This window comes from Vigna unguiculata, chromosome 4 (assembly GCF_004118075.2).
Source record: "Vigna unguiculata cultivar IT97K-499-35 chromosome 4, ASM411807v1, whole genome shotgun sequence".
Classification (NCBI taxonomy): domain Eukaryota; kingdom Viridiplantae; phylum Streptophyta; class Magnoliopsida; order Fabales; family Fabaceae; genus Vigna; species Vigna unguiculata.
In genome coordinates, this window is record NC_040282.1 from 34,553,983 (window position 1) to 34,574,916 (window position 20,934).

The 20,934-nt window shown below is 30.5% G+C and overlaps 1 protein-coding gene across 1 annotated transcript; it reads left to right on the forward strand.

Moving 5' to 3' along the window:
* The first annotated feature begins 11,796 nt into the window (after nucleotides 1–11,796).
* On the forward strand, nucleotides 11,797–18,313 carry LOC114180227. Its single transcript, XM_028066515.1, has 7 exons — nucleotides 11,797–12,015; nucleotides 13,502–15,691; nucleotides 16,542–16,627; nucleotides 16,994–17,338; nucleotides 17,431–17,652; nucleotides 17,736–17,860; nucleotides 17,968–18,313. The coding sequence occupies exons 1-7, from the start codon at nucleotides 12,013–12,015 to the stop codon at nucleotides 18,075–18,077; spliced, it is 3,081 nt and encodes a 1,026-aa protein (XP_027922316.1). The 5' UTR covers nucleotides 11,797–12,012; the 3' UTR covers nucleotides 18,078–18,313.
* The last annotated feature ends 2,621 nt before the right edge of the window (nucleotides 18,314–20,934 follow it).

Consider the following 20,934-nt stretch of genomic DNA (forward strand, 5'->3'; position numbering starts at 1 on the left):
CAAATAATTTTTCTAGAAGAGACAGTGTGATCGACAACATATGATTATTAAATATTAAATTAGAGGTAGAACTAACACCACATGCAGAAGGCACTGAAGGTGATAGCGTGATAATTGAAGCATGTATATTATTTATTTAGATAATTGAAGCATGTATATTAGAACTACAGAGTCTTCACTAATGTGAAGTTTCAACCCCTGCCTGAACTATTAACCGAAGGTCATGAGTTGAATTTGATTCCAAAAGTTGTGTTAGATTGCAGAATAAATGATGTTGGTCAGCAAGAGATTTTGGTTATATGGAAGCAGTTACTAATTGGACAGTCTCTTATTGCAAAGGTTTATGGGAAAAGAAATAAGGGAAATGGGAATAAAAACTCAACCATTGTTCCAAGGAGATTGCATAATAGATGGCTTAATTGCATGGAGAAGACAAAACAAATGAGGATTCACGTGCAGATAATTCTGGTGTTTTTCAGAGATAGATTTCAATTCCCTTGTTGCAGATTGTCTCAGTAATTCTGGTCTTGTCTGCCTTGACGTTGAAACCAGATGGAATTCAACTTATCTAATGTTAGAGGCAAGCTTGAAATACAAAGATGCCTTTGTCTTGCTAGATATGCAAGATAAGAAATTTGGTGCTGAAATGGCCAAAAGTAGTGGTGTGCCACTAGAAGAGGATTGGGAATATGCGAGGTCTGTTCTACCATTCTTAAAGATGTTTTATGACTCTACCATGCGGATTTCTGGTTCTTCTTATGTCACTAGTCATATGTATATGAAGGAAGTGTTTGGAATTGGTAAAAAGATTCGACAATATTCTGAGAGTACTGATGTGAGCATAAGATTGATGGCAATGAGGATGAAGGGTAAGTATGACAAATATTGGGGAAATCCCAATGGAATTAATATCTTATTATTGATTGCTGTTGTGCTTGACCCAAGGAGTAAGTTGGATTTTGTTAATTACTTCATTGACTATATATTTGAACCTAGCATGGCCAGTGGATTGAAATCAAAATTATTGTCATCTTTAAAAACACTTTATGATCAATATCAAGGGGTTGAGGAGGGTTCTCAAAGTAGCCAACAAGAATCCCAACTAGATGATGAAGATGATGATCCTCATGGCATGAGCTTCTACCTAAGAGCTACAGGACGTAGATTTGATTATATATCAGAGCTTGATAAATATTTGAGAGAGGATCCTGAACCTTATACAAAGTCAGTTGAGCTTGATGTTTTACATTGGTGGAAGGTCAACTCAACTAGATTTCCTATCCTTGCAAACATGGCTCGAGAGGTGTTAGCCATTCCCATCTCTACCGTAGCATCAGAGTGTGCATTCAGTACAGGAGGAAGGGTGGTTAATCCTTATCGTAGTTGCCTAACGCCTAAAATAGTGGAAGTACTTGTTTGCACACAAGATTGGTTAAGAGGAACACCTTTCTCTATACTTTTCAATGAGGATCCTAAAGAGCTTGATGAATTTGAGCAAGGTGAGTTTATATCAAAACTTTATATACTTTTTATTTGATACTTTATATGAAAGCCTAAAATATTTTTTTTTTTTTTGTAGATATAACTTCTCAAGACGAAGTGGGACCTTCAAGTGCAATTAATTTAGATGATTGAAAATGTATTAAGATGTATTAACATTTTGATGTTGTTTATGGGAGAACCTACTAGAGAACCTATGTATTAAGATGTATAAATATTTTGATTTTGGTGTATTGAAGTATGAGGCTTATTTCAAGTATTATTTCCTAAGCACTTTCAAATTATAAACTTTATATTATTATTGCGTATTACAATCATATATAATTAGTGCAATTCGGTTCAAAATAATGTAATTCAGTTCAAAAACAGTGCAATTCAGTTCAAAAATAATGCAATTCAGTTTAAAATCAATGCAATTCGGTTCAAAAATAGTACAATTCGGTTCAAAAATAGTGAAGTTTATTCAAAATCAGTGCAATTCGATTCAAAAACGGTTCAAAAATAGTGTAGTTAAGTTAAAAATTAGTGCAGTTCAATTCAAGAATAGTGCAGTTCAGTAAAAAATAGTGCAGTTCAGTTAAAAAATAGTGCAGTTCAGTTAAAAAATAGTGCAGTTCAGTTCTGATATAGTGCAGTTCATAAAACAGTTCAGTTTATAACAGTTCAGTACAGTTCATATTATAGTGCAGTGCAGTTCAGTACAGTGCAGTTCAGTCCAGTTTATTTTTCAGAAAAACAGTTCAGTTCAGTTCGTCTGAACTGATTTTCAGTTCAGTGCAGTTCATACGAACTGTTTTTTAGTTCAGTGCAGTTTGTGGTAGTTCAGTACAGTGCAGTTATTTTTGCCCAGCCCTAATGCTAAGTCGAATATACTATTGTAGTGAGCATTAGCGTAATGAATGTATATGTTTTACATAATATAAAATTAAATTTAAAAGTATTTTTTATGTTTTGTCTTCTCCATGCAATTAAGCCATCTATTATGCAATCTCCTTGGAACAATGGTTGAGTTTTTATTCCCATTTCCCTTATTTCTTTTCCCATAAACCTTTGCAATAAGAGACTGTCCAATTAGTAACTGCTTCCATATAACCAAAATCTCTTGCTGACCAACATCATTTATTCTGCAATCTAACACAACTTTTGGAATCAAATTCAACTCATGACCTTCGGTTAATAGTTCAGGCAGGGGTTGAAACTTCACATTAGTGAAGACTCTGTAGTTCTAATATACATGCTTCAATTATCTAAATAAATAATATACATGCTTCAATTATCACGCTATCACCTTCAGTGCCTTCTGCATGTGGTGTTAGTTCTACCTCTAATTTAATATTTAATAATCATATGTTGTCGATCACACTGTCTCTTCTAGAAAAATTATTTGGTGAAAAGTGTCCTCACACTTTAAGTGATTAAAGGTATAGAATTATTGTCTTTTTAAATTAATCTTTTGTCAAAATATATAACAATAAACGATTGTGTTTATGACTACAGAGTCTTCACTAATGTGAAGTAATATATCAGTTCTCTAACTATTTCACCACAAAATATTTAGTTCTGAAACCTACTCATGAAAAGTTGGTCTCGATTTGAAACAATGGTAACGGGAAATCCATGTAGCCGAATCACCTCCTTGATAAACAATATGCTATAGTCTTTGCTGAAAAAGGGTGTGATAATGCAAAGAAATGAGCATGTGTAGTTAGATGATACAGAGACACTAGAACAAAATATTTTCATTGAGCCTTAGGAAGGCCACCTATAAAGTCCATTGATATGTCAGCCCTACTTTTATGTGGAACTGGAAGAGAATGTAACATCCTGCTGGAGACAACATACTAGGCTTATTTTTGCTGATTGATTTGCTATCACAAGAAGCTACATATTCTTTAATATCGTCCTCATACGCACCCAATAAATAAATCCTACTATTCATTTATATGTTCGAAAAAACCCTGACCACGACACCACACTCCAGAATTTGATCATTCCAAGAAGAAAAATCATGAATTAGAAGATGTGGTTGGGTACATGGATCAACCAAAAAGTCCTAAGCACAAGTTGAAAGGTCCACTAACTCCAAAACATGGTGAATTCAAAGAGCAAAAGAATCAAGTTGAAGTTGAGGATGAATACATAGTTGAGGATGAATACATAGATTACCCTGAAGGTCCTAACCAAAAGCTCAAAGGTGTAACACCACCACACCAGATTTCAGAATCTGATCAATCTAACAGAGAGGTTGGTTTCATGGATCACTCTATAGACCCTAAACCAACATTGAAAGATGCACCACAATATGAGGCCACAGAACCTGATCAATCCAAGAAACAAGGTGAAGTTGACTACATGAATTCTCCCAAAGATTCTGTTGATGAATCTGAGAAACAAGTTACTCAATCTGAACCCAAAAGTATCCCAAATCCAGACATTAAAAGTGCAGATGATGACAAAGGAAAACAAAGTTTGCAAACCACTGACAAAGAGGTCCCTCCTATGCTAGAAGCACAAAATGAAACCACTGAAGGTGCCCTCCAACATAAGTCATAAAATTCTTGATTACAAAAAGCTTTTTGTTGTGCTCTAGTTGGTAATCCTTGACTCCAAAATGCTAAAGGATGTTCCTCCTTTAAAATAAGATGGCCCACAATCCCGTACCTGAAGTGCCTATCTCTATCACAAATTGTTAGTGAAATCTGGAACAACCAGTGTGGGTAAGGTTGTGACAACAGATTTTAATTGTTCAAATGCTGTTTGTGCTGCATCATCCCACTGAAAGTCATTTTTGTTCAATAAAGAGTTTAAGGGTTTGGCTAGCTTACCATAGTCTTTCACAAAGCATCTATAATACCCAGTAAGACTAAATAATCCTCTCAAACCTTTTACAAATTTTGGTGTGGGCCATAACCACATTGCTTCTAGCTTCTTTGGGTTAAATTGGGAGGTGGATTTGAAAAGCAAACACAAGGATGCTACAATGATCTCCACCCTAGTATAGGAGTGTGTTGTCTAAATTTTTTTGGGTCTTTGAATTTGGACGAGTCAATTTGATTCTGGGAGTGGCTTGGTTGGCTACTACCTTGGGGAAAGTTTTGACTAATTTGAGTAATTCCAACATGACATGTCATTCATGCATAATGACCAATCTCGTAAAATAATTCCGTAAAAACCATCTTATATTTCTCTTTTCTACTTCTCCCACAGTCCTACCTTTCCATTTTTTTGTCCCTTTAAAGCCCAGCATTCACTACCCTAGGATATGGCTGAATGTATAACAATGTAAAACTTTTGAATTTGATAACTATTTTGCGATCACAACTAACCTCGAGAGTTAGCAGATTGGGAAAAGATGAGAAATTGAGTGTGAAGAGTACCTTTTATGCCATGATTTCTTTCTCAACTGGGTTTCAAGTTGTTGACGAACAAATCCCTAACAGCAGGTTCATCCCAAAAGATTAGAATGATCGAATTGGAAAAAAAGGAAGAAGCGAAATGAAAACCTAAAGATATAAAGAGATCACCTTCGACGGCAACAATCTTCAACGGCGGCGAAACCTTCGACGGCGGCGAAACCTTCGACGGCGGCGAAATCTTCGACGGCGGTACAACCTTCGACGGCGGCGGCGAGGCGACGGAGACAGGATCTGTTTTGGTCGTGGTTGAATCTCGGTGGAGAAAAAAGAAGAAGTGTGTGTGGACTGATCGGGATCGAAGACAAAGTAAAAATCACAGTTCAGTGCACTGGATTGAACAGTTAACTGTTTGCAGTACAGTTTTTCTAACTTTAACTACAAAACAGTACAGTTTAATTTTACTGTTAATAATTCAGTTATTTTTGGTTTAAAACAGTACAATTAACCTAAGTACAGTACAATTCAGTTATTTTTGCCCAGCCCTACAAATGATGATTTGCAATGTGATGACAATCCAGCAACAGGGTTTAACAGTCTGTACACAGTTGTAGCTAAGACTTCATTTCCGTCTTTGCTGACTACTACAAGTCAAATAAGAAAGAAAGTCTTTGTTGACTACTACAAGTCAAATAAGGAAGAAAGTTTCGCAGGCAAAATTAATTAAATGGAAACAAAATCAAAGGAAACTAATTCCTAAATCCAGCTACCAAATGAACTAATGAGAATCAAGATGAATATGATAAACACTATTATTTTTATTTCAACTACATAATTAAGCTACGAGAAAGTTTAACATGATGAAAACATTTTAATTATCTATACTTCTATACTATCATTTATTATTATATTTATATATCTATTATAACTATACTTTAAGATATACACCTTTTTTGGGTTACTTTTTTATTTTTCAATTTCACTTTTTTAATAAATAATTTTTAAATTTAAATAATTATACTCGTAATAAAAAGAATTCTTTACTCATTTCAATATAATATTTTTTATTTCAATAACTAAAATTTATAATTATTTACACAATACTACATATAACTAAAATTTATTTTATATATGACTCTTTATATATATATATATATATATATATATATATATATATATATATATATATATATATATATATATATATATATATATATATTCAATTTTATCCCTTTAATTACTACTTTTAAAATTAAAAAATGTATATACATTTAAAAAATGCATGCATTCATCTATATAACGTTTATATAATTGCGCTAGTATATATATATATATATATATATATATATATATTATTTTATATTTATTTTATTGATTACAAATTATTTTATTTTAAACTAGATTTATTACGATTTACTCCTAAGGCTCACCTACATGGGAAAAAGACACAACAAAAACACATCAATTTATATAAGTGTTTTAACTGTGTTACATTATTTTAACTGTGTTTTTGGTTTCCTTGCTCCTGAGTTGTGATTATAAATGTATTATCGATCCAGATTGCTTGTAAACTTGAGACCGTGAATCTGATCCTATATTTTGTTGTTAACTAGAAGATGAAGCTTTACACAGGAGAGTGTTGGTTTCATATTTTCAGTTAGTTCAGTGGGGCCCTTTTAGGTGCAATCCTATATCAGTATGCTCTGCAGGAATATGCATTCAGGAACTTCTTGTTCTGGACTCAGTTCCAATAAGATTAAGATGCCAAAGTTGGAGGCATATTTTTCCAATCATGACCACGTAGTTTCATAAAGAAGCTATTTTCACAGCCTCTTAGTTAATTAATAGACTTTCTACATGAATCTTGAGCCATAATACTCCTTTGCAGCTTTTCTAAATTGTTTTCCCATTCTCAGCTAACAACACATCCCATTAAAAGTTTTTTTACTACAAAACTTTGATTCATAATCATGAGGCAAAAGGTTCAAAACATGAACCAAAGGCAACTAAATATATTTTGTGCAGGCTCTCCTACCAACCAATGAGATTACAAATGCTATAATCCAGTTTTGGAAATATGTTTATTTCTATTGTTGTTACTTTTTATTAAGCAACCTCATACTATAATATGCAGGCTCTTTCTTTCAGCAACTGCTTAGTCTCATTCAGCTACCATTGACTTTCCACTCAACTCTTCAACTTCAGACTCCATAGTGATGCATGTAGAGGATAGTGTCCCTTATACAAATATTGACATGTCACACACCATAATTCCTTCTTGGAATCATGCATACTGAGTGCCAAGTAACTTTTTCCATATAAACTAAAGATCCTTATTCCTAACACAAAATTTGCAGTTGTAGAGATTTGTGTGAGATTTCTTTGGTATGACATGATCAAGAAGAAATAATTTAGATTTCATTCAATAAACAACTTTTAAAACATTGCTCCAAGAAAATTGAGATTACAATAAATATAAGAAAATAGTTGAACCTCATGAGAATTTATTCATGGAATTTCTCCATGAAATAGTTTACATACACTATATATATTACAACCAATGAAATTTTTCCATGAAATTCTCTTATCTTTCGGATGTGATCTCAGATTCAATCATATATTATACAAAAAAACATATCAAGTCATACATAGTTCATTCATCATATTCTATCACAATACTTTCATTACATATATCAAAATAGTGAACAACTTTTCCCTAACAAAAGACCTCAAAACAAAGATCCCAACAATTACTCAGAATGTAATATCTACAAGTTTACAAGATAATATTTGATCATTATTTCATACTTATTAACCCATAAAGATAAAGATGAGATAAAAATTTGATATTTCTTAAAGTTTAGAAATATGAATGGTGTTGAATTTTTTTTATAGTTTCACACATCGTCATCCCTACTTGTAAGTTGTAATTGCACCTTTTCATCCTTACATTAGTAACGATGGCATTACTTTATTTTCTTAAATTAAATATTTGAATAAAAATAATTAAAATTTCATAATTTTAGTTTTTTATATTCTTATGGTGTTGTAGTTGAACTAGAAAATCAAATCATTATATTACTTGTGTTGATGGTAAATAATTAAGAAATATAAAAGATTTAGATACTCAAAGTTTTAATACATATAATTAAAATAAAATGTAATTGACTTTATGATTGATTTTAAAATTTAATAATATCATCTTTATTTTTAAAATATGTAAATAATGATAACATAAAATAATGATCACGTCAATTCAAACCATGATAAAATCGACTGATTGAAAATTAAACAAATTATGAAGAGATAAATTGGTTGAACTAATTAAAATTACATCTTCAATTGGTAGATCTAATCGAGGAATATAAAAGATATAGCCACTCAAATATATTATATATATATATATATATATATATATATATATATATATATATATTTAATTACAAATACTTAAATATGATATATATTAAAAATTAGTGCGTCGTTTTTTTTTAATATTTCAATATCACAAATAGAATTAATAGATAATCTATAATAATATATAAAAAGATAACTGTATAAACAGAATTCTCTTTTTTCACATTTCATAATTTTAATTTTATCTTTTATAATATAATTATTTGTTAAATTTTTAAAAATTAACTATTATTTTTATATATCTTTTATGAAATTATCTTCTCTCCTTTATTTTCTTATCCATCAACAATAACGTAGGTTATTGAGTGGGTTAAGATTAATCTTAAAAGTCAAAATTTTGCATTAGTAAAACTAGAGATGTCAAAATGGGTTTCAACCCGTGAGCCAATATGACTCATCACGAGTTCACTTAACCCACCCGTTAAACGGGATGAAGGTGAGTTGGTCCACTTATCCCACCAACATTTTTTTTTAATTTTTTTAAAAATTATTTAATACTCATGTTATACATGTTCACAATTTCATATTTTGAAATGTTAGAATGTTGCTAAATAATATTTGAATATTTAATTAATTTGATTGTCAAGTTATACATGTTGATACTTTAATTTTTAATTATAATCTTTATAATAAATTATTTAAACAACTGTCTTATAAACAATTTTTTCTAAAGTAGCATGACAAAAATGTATAGTTTTTTATTTATATTTTATTGAATATATGGCAGAAAATGTTTATTGAATATAGCCATGTTTTCTTAGACTATATAGATACTTTCTTAGAAACAGGTCATCATATATTGGCGGTGAGCATGATCAAGACATTGATTCTTGATTTTACTATGATTGTCATCTCATAGGTTGCTTAAAAATTTATTTAAATATTTGAATACTAAAAAATAAATAAATAAATAATTTTTTTAAATAAGTTGCCAACCCACTTAACCCACCAGTTCGTGGTGGGTTGAGCCGGATTATAAAATTTCTGGCTAACATAAAATGAGTCGGGTTGGGTTCACTCATTTTTCATCTCGGCTCGTGGTGAGCCAACTCGTGTGAGCCGGGTTGGCTCACTTTGACATGTCTAAGTAAAACTAAGTTTTTTAAATAAAAAATAATTAAAAATAACTAAGTGTAAGACTAATTTAAAATTTAATCAAATTATATCTATATTATTATATAAAGAAGATAAAAATATTCTGTAACTTTTTTGGTGTTATATTTTAATTGGATAATTTTATTTTTTAATAAATATCAAATAATTCATTTATTTAATTTATTTATTTAATAAAATAAATAAATAAATACATTTATTTTTATTTTACATTGACTAAACAATTTCATTTCTTTGAAATAATAATATTTTTACAAAATTATATATATATATATATATATATATTATCATTTTTTATTTTTTAATTATTTACTCATTAAAATTATAAAACCATATATAATTTAATATAATCAAAATGTTAATGTACTTATGCAATTTGATCTATCTAATCTAATAAAATTTGGTTTTCTGATTTTCGGTTAGCTCATTTATATACAATTTAAAAAAGATATTTTAATTGTTTTAAATATCTTATATATAGGTTGTTTAACAACAATATGTATCCATGCATTACAAGGGTTATGATTAGAGATGGCAAATAAATCCGTTCCCGTGGGTATTGTCCGAACCCGTCCCCGTTTTGGCGGGGAATCCCCGCATTGACTGGGTATGGATATGGGTATGGGGAATCCCGATTTTTTTAATTGGGTATGGGAATGGGAATGGGGATGGGGATGAATATATCCCCGCCATAATACCCGTCCCCGCCATATTTCCATCATCGTTTAATTTATTTTAATAATTTAATAATTTAAATATATATTTTAATAATTTATTATGCTTATTATTTATTCTTTGCGTAATTTTTTTATCAACCATTGAGTATATTGATATTTGAAAAGTTTTCTTAGATCTCTAAGATATTTTTCATCTTATCATACCATTAATTATATATTTGTTTTCCTTTGTGTGATTCCTTCCAATAGTCTCCAAATTGTTTATAAGACACACATTTGTTAATTTTTTAATATTTTTATTTTTTGTTTATTTTCATCATGTAGAATACTATTTCGATAAATTTTATCTAATTATTTTTTATTTCTAACTCATTAAATCATACTTTAATTTTTTCACTATAATTGTATAAATAATTTTTATTTACTACAATATAAAAATTTAATGTAATTACCATGAATTTTTTTTTACCACCATCCAACATATATTGTGGTTCAAAAGATACAATATCTATGTTAAAATTTTATTATTTGTTCTTTGCCTCATTTTGATCAAGTGATGTATTATAACTTCTATTAGTGTATAACAAATAGATTCATTATAATTTAAAAAATTGAAGTAAACAAACATTTAAAATATATTCTAATTTAAATATTTTTTCCTTTTATATTTTTTTAAAAATATTTTTTTCCTTTTATATTATTTTAAAAATATTTTTAAAATTTATCAACTACATTTCATTAATGTTTGTAAATTTAATAAATGTTTTGATTCTCATTAAATTTTATTTGGTATTCTAATCTAAAATATAAACAATTATAATTTATTTCAAAGTATTTGATATTGAAGAAACAACTATACTCCTAATATTGAATATTTGATAATATTATGTTTCTTTACCGTAATTTTTTATTATTTTATAAAAATTAATTAAAATTAATATTAAAGTAGTAAGAAAACGGGTACGGGTATGGGTACGAGATTATACCTGTTACCCGGTGAGGATGAGGATGAGACAAAAGTTTGATACCCGTTGGGTTTGGGTTTGGGTATGGGAATGGGGATGTGGATGAATTTTTTTTATGGAAATGAGTATGGGATAGTGAAACCCGTCCCTGCCCTGCCCCATTGCCATCCCTAGTTATGATACCTGTTTATCAATTTGTAAAAATAAAAAGTAGATACCAATAGTGTTATAAATTTATAAATAAAGAACATACAGTGTCATTAGTTTGGTTACCGGATCAATTTTTCTAAATAAATGGGAAATTAGTTTAATAAAATTTTGATTTTCCGATACCTAGTCACTTTTAATAATAAATATGTTATATTTAATTATAAAATAAAATATAAAATATAAAATATAAAATAAAATAATAATATATAAGACTGTTAAATGGTAGTATAATAGAAAAAAGTGTCAAAGTAACAAGTGTTTATAAAAATAGAAAATTATTTTCACTCCAAAATTTTCTTTTACTTTTATTTTACAATCTTTTTAATAATAAAATATTATATTTAATTAATAAAAACATATAAATAATTTTAAAATAAAATAATAATATTTAAGATTGTTAAATGAGAGTATAAATTAGATTTAATTAATAACAATACAATATAGAAATAATTTTAAAATAAAATAATAATATTTAAGATTGCTAGAAGAGAGTATAAAAAAATGAGAGTATAAAAAAAGTAACAAGGTTCTTTTTCTCATTTTCTAATAATCCCAATAATTTCACTGTTTTCCAAAATTCCCAGCTCTTGTAAACCACTGCACAACAATGACGGCTTAACTTTCCTTTTCCTTTCACTTCCCAATTTCTTCTCTTCGAATTTTGGCGCCTTGCCAATTCTGAATACGTTGCTTCTTCTTGATACTCTCTGTTGTTGCCCTCTGATTCCGCCCTTTCTGCAATATTATCGGCATTGTCATTGTTGAAAAATTGATAACATGGTTAGTTTGCTTTTTCGTTCATTTCCTTTCGTACTTTTGTTTTCCACTTGGTTTTTCCATCTTTTTGTTTGTGGGTTCATATGTTTTTTATTACTGTGTCAGCTTTGAAAAATTGCTTGTGTGGATGTATAGTTTTGAATCCCCATGCTATATGGTTTGATGGCTGTAAATATTTGTCTCATCCTGGGCTGGGTGGGCATAGCTGCAGCACTTGTTGTGGACAGTATGAGATAAATATTGGTGGTTGAATATATGCGAAATTGAAATTAGTCTTTATCCAGATTTTCGATATATTTTGGTTACTAAATTTTAAAGATGAACTAATATTGTTCTTTTAGTCCAACAATATTAACTTTCTTTTTTACCTATGAGATGGTGTTTTGACATTTGAGTTGTTCACACGTTTTTGCTATACTGAAAAAGAAATTAACATAGTTGGGTTTAAAATGATTATTTTCATTTATTTTTAAGGTTTGGAAACAAAAATATATCAAAATTTGGAACAGGAATTCCAATTTTGTGTTTAAGAACTAAAAGCATATTTAACTCTTGAATATTTGAATTTTTTTTAATAAAAAATGAGCAAGGAGGTTTGTGCTTTGGAGATTGTTGTTTTCCTTGCAAAACTGGCCCTTCATAGCACTATGAGGAAGAGGATTACTATGGTGGGTGTAGAGGAACACATTAAGAGTTTTAGTTTGGTAGCAACTGTTCTATTTGAAACATTTTTAAATTTGCCTGTTTGTGCTATGAAGCATTTTAAATACGTTAGAATTTTCACAAATTCTGAATGCCGTATCAGCCATGTCTTTAGTTGCATGGCAGATTAGTCAGGGAGGAGCATTTTGTTTGGAGAGTTGACGGGTGTGTGATGTCTAGTTAGATGTTATATTTGGTTTGGCGTAGGATGAGTATATTTTCTTAATTGTGACATGTGCTGAATTTTAGAACCGCTTGTTTATGATGTGTGAGCGGTTAGAAACATGTATAATGTTGGGTAATTAACATTGATAAGCCTGGACAGTGTTTTCTGTCTCGTGTGAAATAGTGAAGTGATTGTGCCACCGCATGTTTTATTTTATGTAATTTATGGACCATCAATTTTTTCTAAACTGATATATAAATAAACATGCTGGTAAATTTTACAGTGTCATTGTTGGGACCCTAATATGTCGATTGTGATAGTATTTCAATTTTTAACCTTTTTTCTTGTTAAAACTGAATGTTTTTCAAAACTGAGTTTGGTCAAAAGTCCAATATGTTCTGTTTGATTATAGTGTGGTTGAGTTGTTGGATTGCTCAAATGGTTCAATGGCTTGATCCTGATTGCAAGCAACTCCAGATGATAGTGTAATTAGTGTGTTCAGTCTGGTTACTAAACCTGTGGTGACCTAAGAATGTTTGTGTCTCTTCTCTAACCTTCATAGTTTCATACTTGAATGCTTTAGCAAATATCATAATTTCATACTTGAATGTTTATTTGCAGAATGGGAGGTTTCCAAATGGAAATAACTGGAATGATATATCATTTAGAGATTGCGGTCAGAACCAGTTTAACTACTATGGTCAAGTTCCTCATCATGGTTGGGATTTCCACTATGGTGGTGGTACATACGTACCTCATAATGGTTGGGATTTGCGCTCTGCTGGTGGTACATATGTGCCTCATCATACCCCTGAACCAACTATTCCTGCTCTAGGACCATTACACCGGCCACAACCAAGGCTATATTGTAAAATTTGTGAGGTTAAGTTGTATAGTTACAAAAGTATGGAAGAACATAATCGTGGAAAGAAACATCAAGGAATGTTGAAGCGACGTGAGGAAACTGATACACGAAGAATATCAAATGGGCAGATTCCAAATTCTCAAGTGGATTTAGCAGGTCAACCTAAGAGAATTCTGAAATCTGGGGAAAATAGACGCGTAGAAATAAAAGAGATTTCTGAAGCTACTGTTGCCAAGCACAAGAATTATGTGCGGAAAGATAAAGGGGTTACTCCGGAAGTTCCGGCTGAAGGGAAACCTAGGGATAACACTAGCACACAGGGTGGGGTTAAACCTGAAGTTCCAGCCCAAGGAAAACTCAGGGATAACACAAGTGCACAGAGTCATAATTTAAAGCGTAAGATTGGTGGAGCCAAAACTGCTAAATACATGAAGACAAATGATGGAGAAAGAAGGCCCATGGAATCATCAAAACTTGATACCAATTCTCTGTCAGCTTCTGTAGAATCTCCCATCCAAATACCTGCATTAGCACCGCACCCAGCTGTGACATCTCATGCAATGGCCCCATCACCTGTGGAGGGGACAAGTTTCAAATTTGTACATCAGCAGATCTTAGCTTTTCAAACACAAGTATTGGAAGGTAAAGAATATCATGAGATTCCAGATCCTACTGTAAAAACAAGAAATCATCCACATGCGTCTTCATATTCAAATATTAACACCCAACCTAAAGTTGTGACTTCTGATTCTGCAGCAAAAGTAATAAAACCATCAAAAACGGGATACTGTAAAATTTGTGAGGTTCAGCTATCACCCCATTTCAGAATGAAGGAATTGGAATTACATAAAAAAGGAAAGCGACATCAAAGAATGTTGAGACATCAAAGAGAGTTGAAACGACAACAGAGATTAGGGAGTCCAAAAAGTTCAAATGGGAAAATTTCAAATGTTCATAAGAATTTAGTAGTTCAATCTAAGAAAGTTCAGATAACTGAAATAAAACAGCACATGTTAAAAGATATGAGTTCTGAGGCTAGTATTTCAGAGCAGAAGAGTTACCTGCAGACAGTTATGAGACTGACCTCAGAATTTGCAGCTAAAGGACCTGAAATGAAACCTACAGATAACAGTGGTGGTCAGAATCATGGTTTCATCAAAACAGGTAAACATATAACGAAGAACGATGGGGTAAGAAGACCCATGGAATCATCAAAAGTCAATATCAATTCCCAATTAGAATCTGTAGAATCTCCTGTACAAAACTCAATACCTGTTTTAGCAGCGCTGCCTGAGCCTGTGGCATCTCACATAATTGCACCAACACTTTTGTTGGAATCAAGTCTTGAGCCACAAATTCAACACATTTCTTCATCGGAGGCACCTGTGCTAGAGGGCAATGAGCATTATGAGATTGAAAATCGAAATGTAGAAGTGACTGATCAACCACTTGCCCCTGCAGATAATATTAAAATCCTGACTGAAGATATGGGTTCTGATTTTTCCGCAATGGCAATAGTACCATCAGAAGGGTTTATGACATCTCAGGTATTTGCTCCATCTCTGGATGTGGCATCTAATTTTGAACCTCAAACTCAACATGTTTTACAGACATCTGTGTTAGAAAGCAAAGAACATCATGATATTCAGAATCTCGCTTCGAAAACAAATTACCAGCCAACAACATCAGCAAGATCAAGTTCTGAACTCCAAATTCAACATGTTTTACCTATTGAAACAGAATCTCAGTTATCAAAACGCACAACTGATTCTCAGAGCCAAAATTTTGTTGATGAGAAAAACAATCAGCTGGTGCCATCAGTTCTAGCAGAGTTCAGTTCTCCTTCATGTCTTCATGCTATCGACCACTCTGCAGATGGATGTTCTAATCATGAACAAAAGATGGATATTATCACCCATCAGTCAGGGACCACTCAGCGTTCTCAGGTTTTTCTCATTTTCTATTTTATGTGAAAGGTGGTGTTAGTGAACTAAGTTTTGAGCATTACTATTACTGTAATATGCTTAACCTACCCATTATGATTAATTTAGACTCGTTGGATGATCAAATTTATAATTCAGGATAGGGGAGAGGGGGGCGGTGGTGGTGTGTTTCTTTAAGACTAGACTACATAGAGAATTTTTACTGCTTCACCCTAAACATTTGGGCTACTTCCAGTTCACAGTTCATTAGACTGTTGCTTCATAAAAACAATTTAAGTATAGATCTTATATCCATTGACAGAAACTTCTTCATAACTAATTGTATCTAGAAAATATTTTATCATTACAGCTTTGTTAGACACATTAAGCAATTATAAAATCCTATAGACAAGATCCATTACACTTTCTACTGATCTTATTATACGGTGTATATAAGATTTTGTAAGGTCTAATGTAAACTTTAGCTGTCACAAAAACACATAGTAGAGTGTTCAGATAGAATAAAGCACATAACACTTAGAATGTTTGTTATCATCAAAATCTATGGATGGTTTACTTGTGTTAGACCGTGTTGTTGTGTTTTAAGGATTAAACCTTTTAACCTTTTAAACTCTCATCATAAATGACATAAATTACAAATCTTTTTATCATGTTCTTTATGAAGAATATTGAAGCATTAGATGTGGCAAGTTTTATGACTCTGACTATCATTTTGAGATAGTCTTTTCTGTTAACACAAAAACCTACTAGTTTCTGCTTGCATGCATTTTTGGACGAATGTGTTTCCTTTCAAATGTACATTTGCTTTTATAAAATATCATTGAAGTAAAATTCTGTACAAATTTTGTTGCAGTTGGCTGTTTGTCTTAAATGTGGCGATGCTGGCTTTCGAGAGACACTTGTCTTTTGCAAGAAGTGTCAGATTTACGCCATTCATAGGTACTTTTATGTCTATTTGCTTAAATGTACTTTTAGCAATCTTTATCGTTGTGCTTGACTCAGATGCTAGGACTTCCGATCTGATGTGCCAGAGGGACATTCTTAAATTTTTTGTCAATAATAAAGAGGGAGTATTCCCATTTTAGGTGCTGAATCTATAGAATATTCAAGTGATGCACATGCATGGTATTTGTATCTTGAACCTGTGTCAAAATGCATGTGGTATATTGTATGATACAATTGTAGTAATACCATGAACTTCCTTTAAAGCCCCAGAAGCTTTTACTTTGTATGTACTATGAAGTTATAGTTTTACGTTCTTAAAAGCATATATATTGACATTATACTCCTCAACTCCCTTTTCAGGTATTGTTTAGATGGGCCTGTGATTTTTACCGCTGATGTTAATTGGTTCTGTGATTGTGAGTCCGAGGTAGTAGATACATCTGCAAAAAATGTCTCTCTAAACTCAGCAGATATTTCATCTCAAAATAGCAGAGATAAAGTAAAGAACAAGCAAGGGCAACAAAATATTGAAGCTAAAACAATGGCGCTGTTATCTGACAATCACAGCTTGTCTCAATGCAGTAACAACACTGAAAAGGAAAAGTTTGGGAAAGAGTGTCAACCAGCTCCAATAGATGAAGCTAATAATACTGAGGGGTCTATGATTCTGACTGTTCCACATCCTATTGCAGATCCAGTCTGGAGGTAAGAAATTTGTTTTTTACCCTTTGAGAAGCGGATAGTTTTTCTAGCTTCTATGATGAACCGTTATCTAAAGTTAAATTTCTGGCAAATAGGGGAAGACTGTACCTCTCCTGCCCTGGTATTCATACCGTTATTGGGCTTTTAGCCCATATGTCAACTTTAGCATGCTCCAAAGTTATGGAGGAGACAAAACTTTTCCCTGATGTGCTTTGCCCGGACTTGCTCTCAAGAACTGCGGTGTGGCCGAAGTCCTTCATGAATTGTGGTCCAAATGATGATAGCATTGCTCTTTATTTCTTTCCTGACACTGAAAGGTGATTTTAAAGATAAACTAACATGATCTCATTCTTCTCTCTTTAATTCAGTATTAACTATTAAATCTCTCATGGTTTTGCAGTGTTGAGAGGTCCTATGACAAGCTGGTTGATCACATGATGTCCGGTGACCTCGCCATAAGAGCTGTGGTTGAAAATGCAGATCTTCTAATTTTTCCTTCTGCATTACTCCCTATCCAATGCCGAAGTGAGTCATATTTATATTTCATAGAACTCTTTTCAGTGGCACTGTCCAAATTTATTGTCCGTAAAACGAAATTGTACAGTGATTCTATTGAATTTCTTGTTTTACAGGATTTCAAGAAAAGTACTACTTGTGGGGGGTCTTTAGAGCAAAAAAAAAACTTCACACAATACAAATGATGCAGTGTGTGGAGAGGTTACTAGTGGGCACAAGCCCTTGACTCTTAAGAAACAGAGTCAGCCAAAGACTTTGAGGACTTATCATTGATTCAGTGTCTATACCCATCGATTTATTGATGCCAATTAGTACATTTTGATAGTTAGTACCTGTTTCTTTGCTCTGTTTGATAGAACTGGTGTTTTAGATTTTAGTTATTAGCAGTTGGCCCATAACAAAATTATAAGGGCTCTGGGTATAAGTATTTTTGAATTTAGTATATAACTGTTCTTTTTTTTTTTGTTTGACAATATCTTATAGTTTCAATTTTATCCTTTACGATATAATTATTTGTTAAATTTATAAAATTTAATAGTTATTTTTAGGCTTAATTGATGTTTTAGTTTCCTAATTTATTGATTTGGTTCATTTTGGTCTCCTTATTATTTTTTGGTTCAATTTGATTATCTAATTCTCTAAAGAAATTCAATTTCGTTATTGTCGTTAAGTTGATGTTAACATCATCGTCTACGTATATGTCACGTGATGGTTGTGTCACGTGTTAATTTGAGAAATTTTAATTTCTTAAAAATTTTAAAATTTTTAATTTTTTTTTAAATTAAAAAAAAGTGCCACATGGCAATTCATCATTGTGCCATGTGTCAAATTAATCATGGTAGTTTTCAATTTAGTTTCTTTATTTACAATTTTGATTTAATTTAGTTACTTAAGTTTTTAAAATGATTCAACATTGTCCTCTCTATTTACACTTTTGATTCAATTTAGTTACCTAATTTTTTAAAATGATTCAACGTTCCTCTCTAATTTATAGATCAAATTACTTCACCTAACTATTCAAATTATTATTCTTTATACATGTGTAAAAAATTTCAAAGGTAAAACAATTACAAGTGAAAAATGTAAGAAATAAAATAACATGAATATTTAGGGAGTGATTTGATGTATAAATGATAAAAAATTATTTTAACCTAAATATATAAGTTGTAATTAAACTTAATTGTTAATTTGGTTTTAAATTGGAGAGGACAAAATTGAATCATTTTAAAAATTTGGGGGATTGAATTGAATTAAAATTGTAAATAAAGGGTTTAAATTGAAAACAATAAATGTTAGCTTGACCTATGACATAATCTTGACTTACGTGGCAGTTTTTTTTTAAATAAAAAAATAATAATAAAATCTCAAATTGACATGTGTCACAACCATAAAGTGACACATGTTTAATTTAAAAAAAAATTGAAAAAAAAGTAAAAAAGTAATAAAATAAATTGAAAATTCCACAAAATGACATATGACATATACAAACACCGTGTTAAAGTCAACTTAATGACAAGAACCAAATTGAACATTCTTAAAAAATTAGAAGATCAAATTGAACATTCTTAAACAATTAGAAGATGAAATTGAACAAAAAAAATAAGAAGTAACCAAAATGAACCAAACCAACAAGTTAGGGACCAAAATATTAATTAAGTCTTATTTTTATTTGTTTTCATAAAATTGTCTATCTTCTCTCATTTTTTTTATTCATCAATATATATTTACTCATCTTCATTCATTTCCTTTTGTTTTTAAAATAAATAAATTTATTTTGTATATTAACTTAATAATATTACAATATCATTACCTATTAATATAATATTATACATATTTAAAAATTCGTATATACATATGCTATACATGTTTAAAAATGTGTACACACAACTTATGTTTACGTTATTATATATAATAAAAATTATAGAATCAATTTAATATTAAATAGCAACCATTATTATAGTTTAAAAAGGCGTCTTATAATTATTATCTCATCAATTCCTGTCATCTTTCATTATTAATACTCGCTAACAGCAGCAGACAAGACAAAAAGCAAAAAATTATGGTAAAAAATTATTTCTTCCACCATTTTGAGATGCAAAATCATTTTAATAAGAAAACTAATACGTGGATATTTTCTTACAATATCTTAAGGGATAAATTTGTTAAATAATTCAACATTTTGTGACATTGATGATCTTACGATTTAATTAATTTCAATTTTGAAAATTTTCTTCCAGCTTATGCTGTACTCACATTTAACAATAATCTGTAAGCAATTAATGCATTTGGATAATAACTTACATTTTTGTCAGACTCAAAAATTTTTGTGGCTGATATTAAGTTAGTAGACCGAAGTTGTTCCCACAGAAAATGAATCTTCTAAATCAACATATGGATAGTCATGAGAAAAGGCAAAATGACTTTGACTTTGAATCAAAAAGAATTCAAAATTAATTTAATTGCTCAAATGTTTGTTTCATCAAATTGCTTATATTTTCATCAAATTATTATTATTTTTCCTCTGAATGTTGTTGAAAAGATATAGTCTGCACTCATATAATGAATAATCTTTAGACAATATTTTGAAAATGTCAAAATGATTGAATTATTTTTTATCTATTTTTCTTTTAAAACTGTCAAGTTAGTCATTTAAGTTTTTTAGTCTCAATTTGGTCACGATTTTTTTAGATTGATAGAATTTGATCTTTTTCATTAAATTTCTTGAAGCAGAGCAAGAATTTTTCATTTAAAATTGACATTAAGATTATGTTAATTATACCAACAAATCAAACCATCCTTATTCACAACCTCAATCTTGATAAAAAAAACATTAATCCGATTAAAGAAATTAATAAAAAAAAGACAAAATTACATAGTTTTTCAAAAGTCGTGACCAAATCGAAACTAAGAAGACGGGAGGACCAACCAACTTGATATTTTGTGAACGAAATAAAAACCAAAAGAATAGTTCCAAAAGTTTTATATAAACTAGTAAAAACATTGTATTTTACTTCTTTTATAATAATAAAATAATAATTATGTTATTATTATAATTATAAAATTAAATATAAATAATTTTTATA

What these genes read in the sequence shown, in the direction of transcription:
- LOC114180227 (XM_028066515.1), top strand. An exon ending in CAGATTTACGCCATTCATAG is followed by an intron (nt 16,628 to 16,993) that starts GTACTTTTATGT and finishes CTCCCTTTTCAG; the next exon opens with GTATTGTTTAGATGGGCCTG. An exon ending in ACTCCCTATCCAATGCCGAA is followed by an intron (nt 17,861 to 17,967) that starts GTGAGTCATATT and finishes CTTGTTTTACAG; the next exon opens with GATTTCAAGAAAAGTACTAC.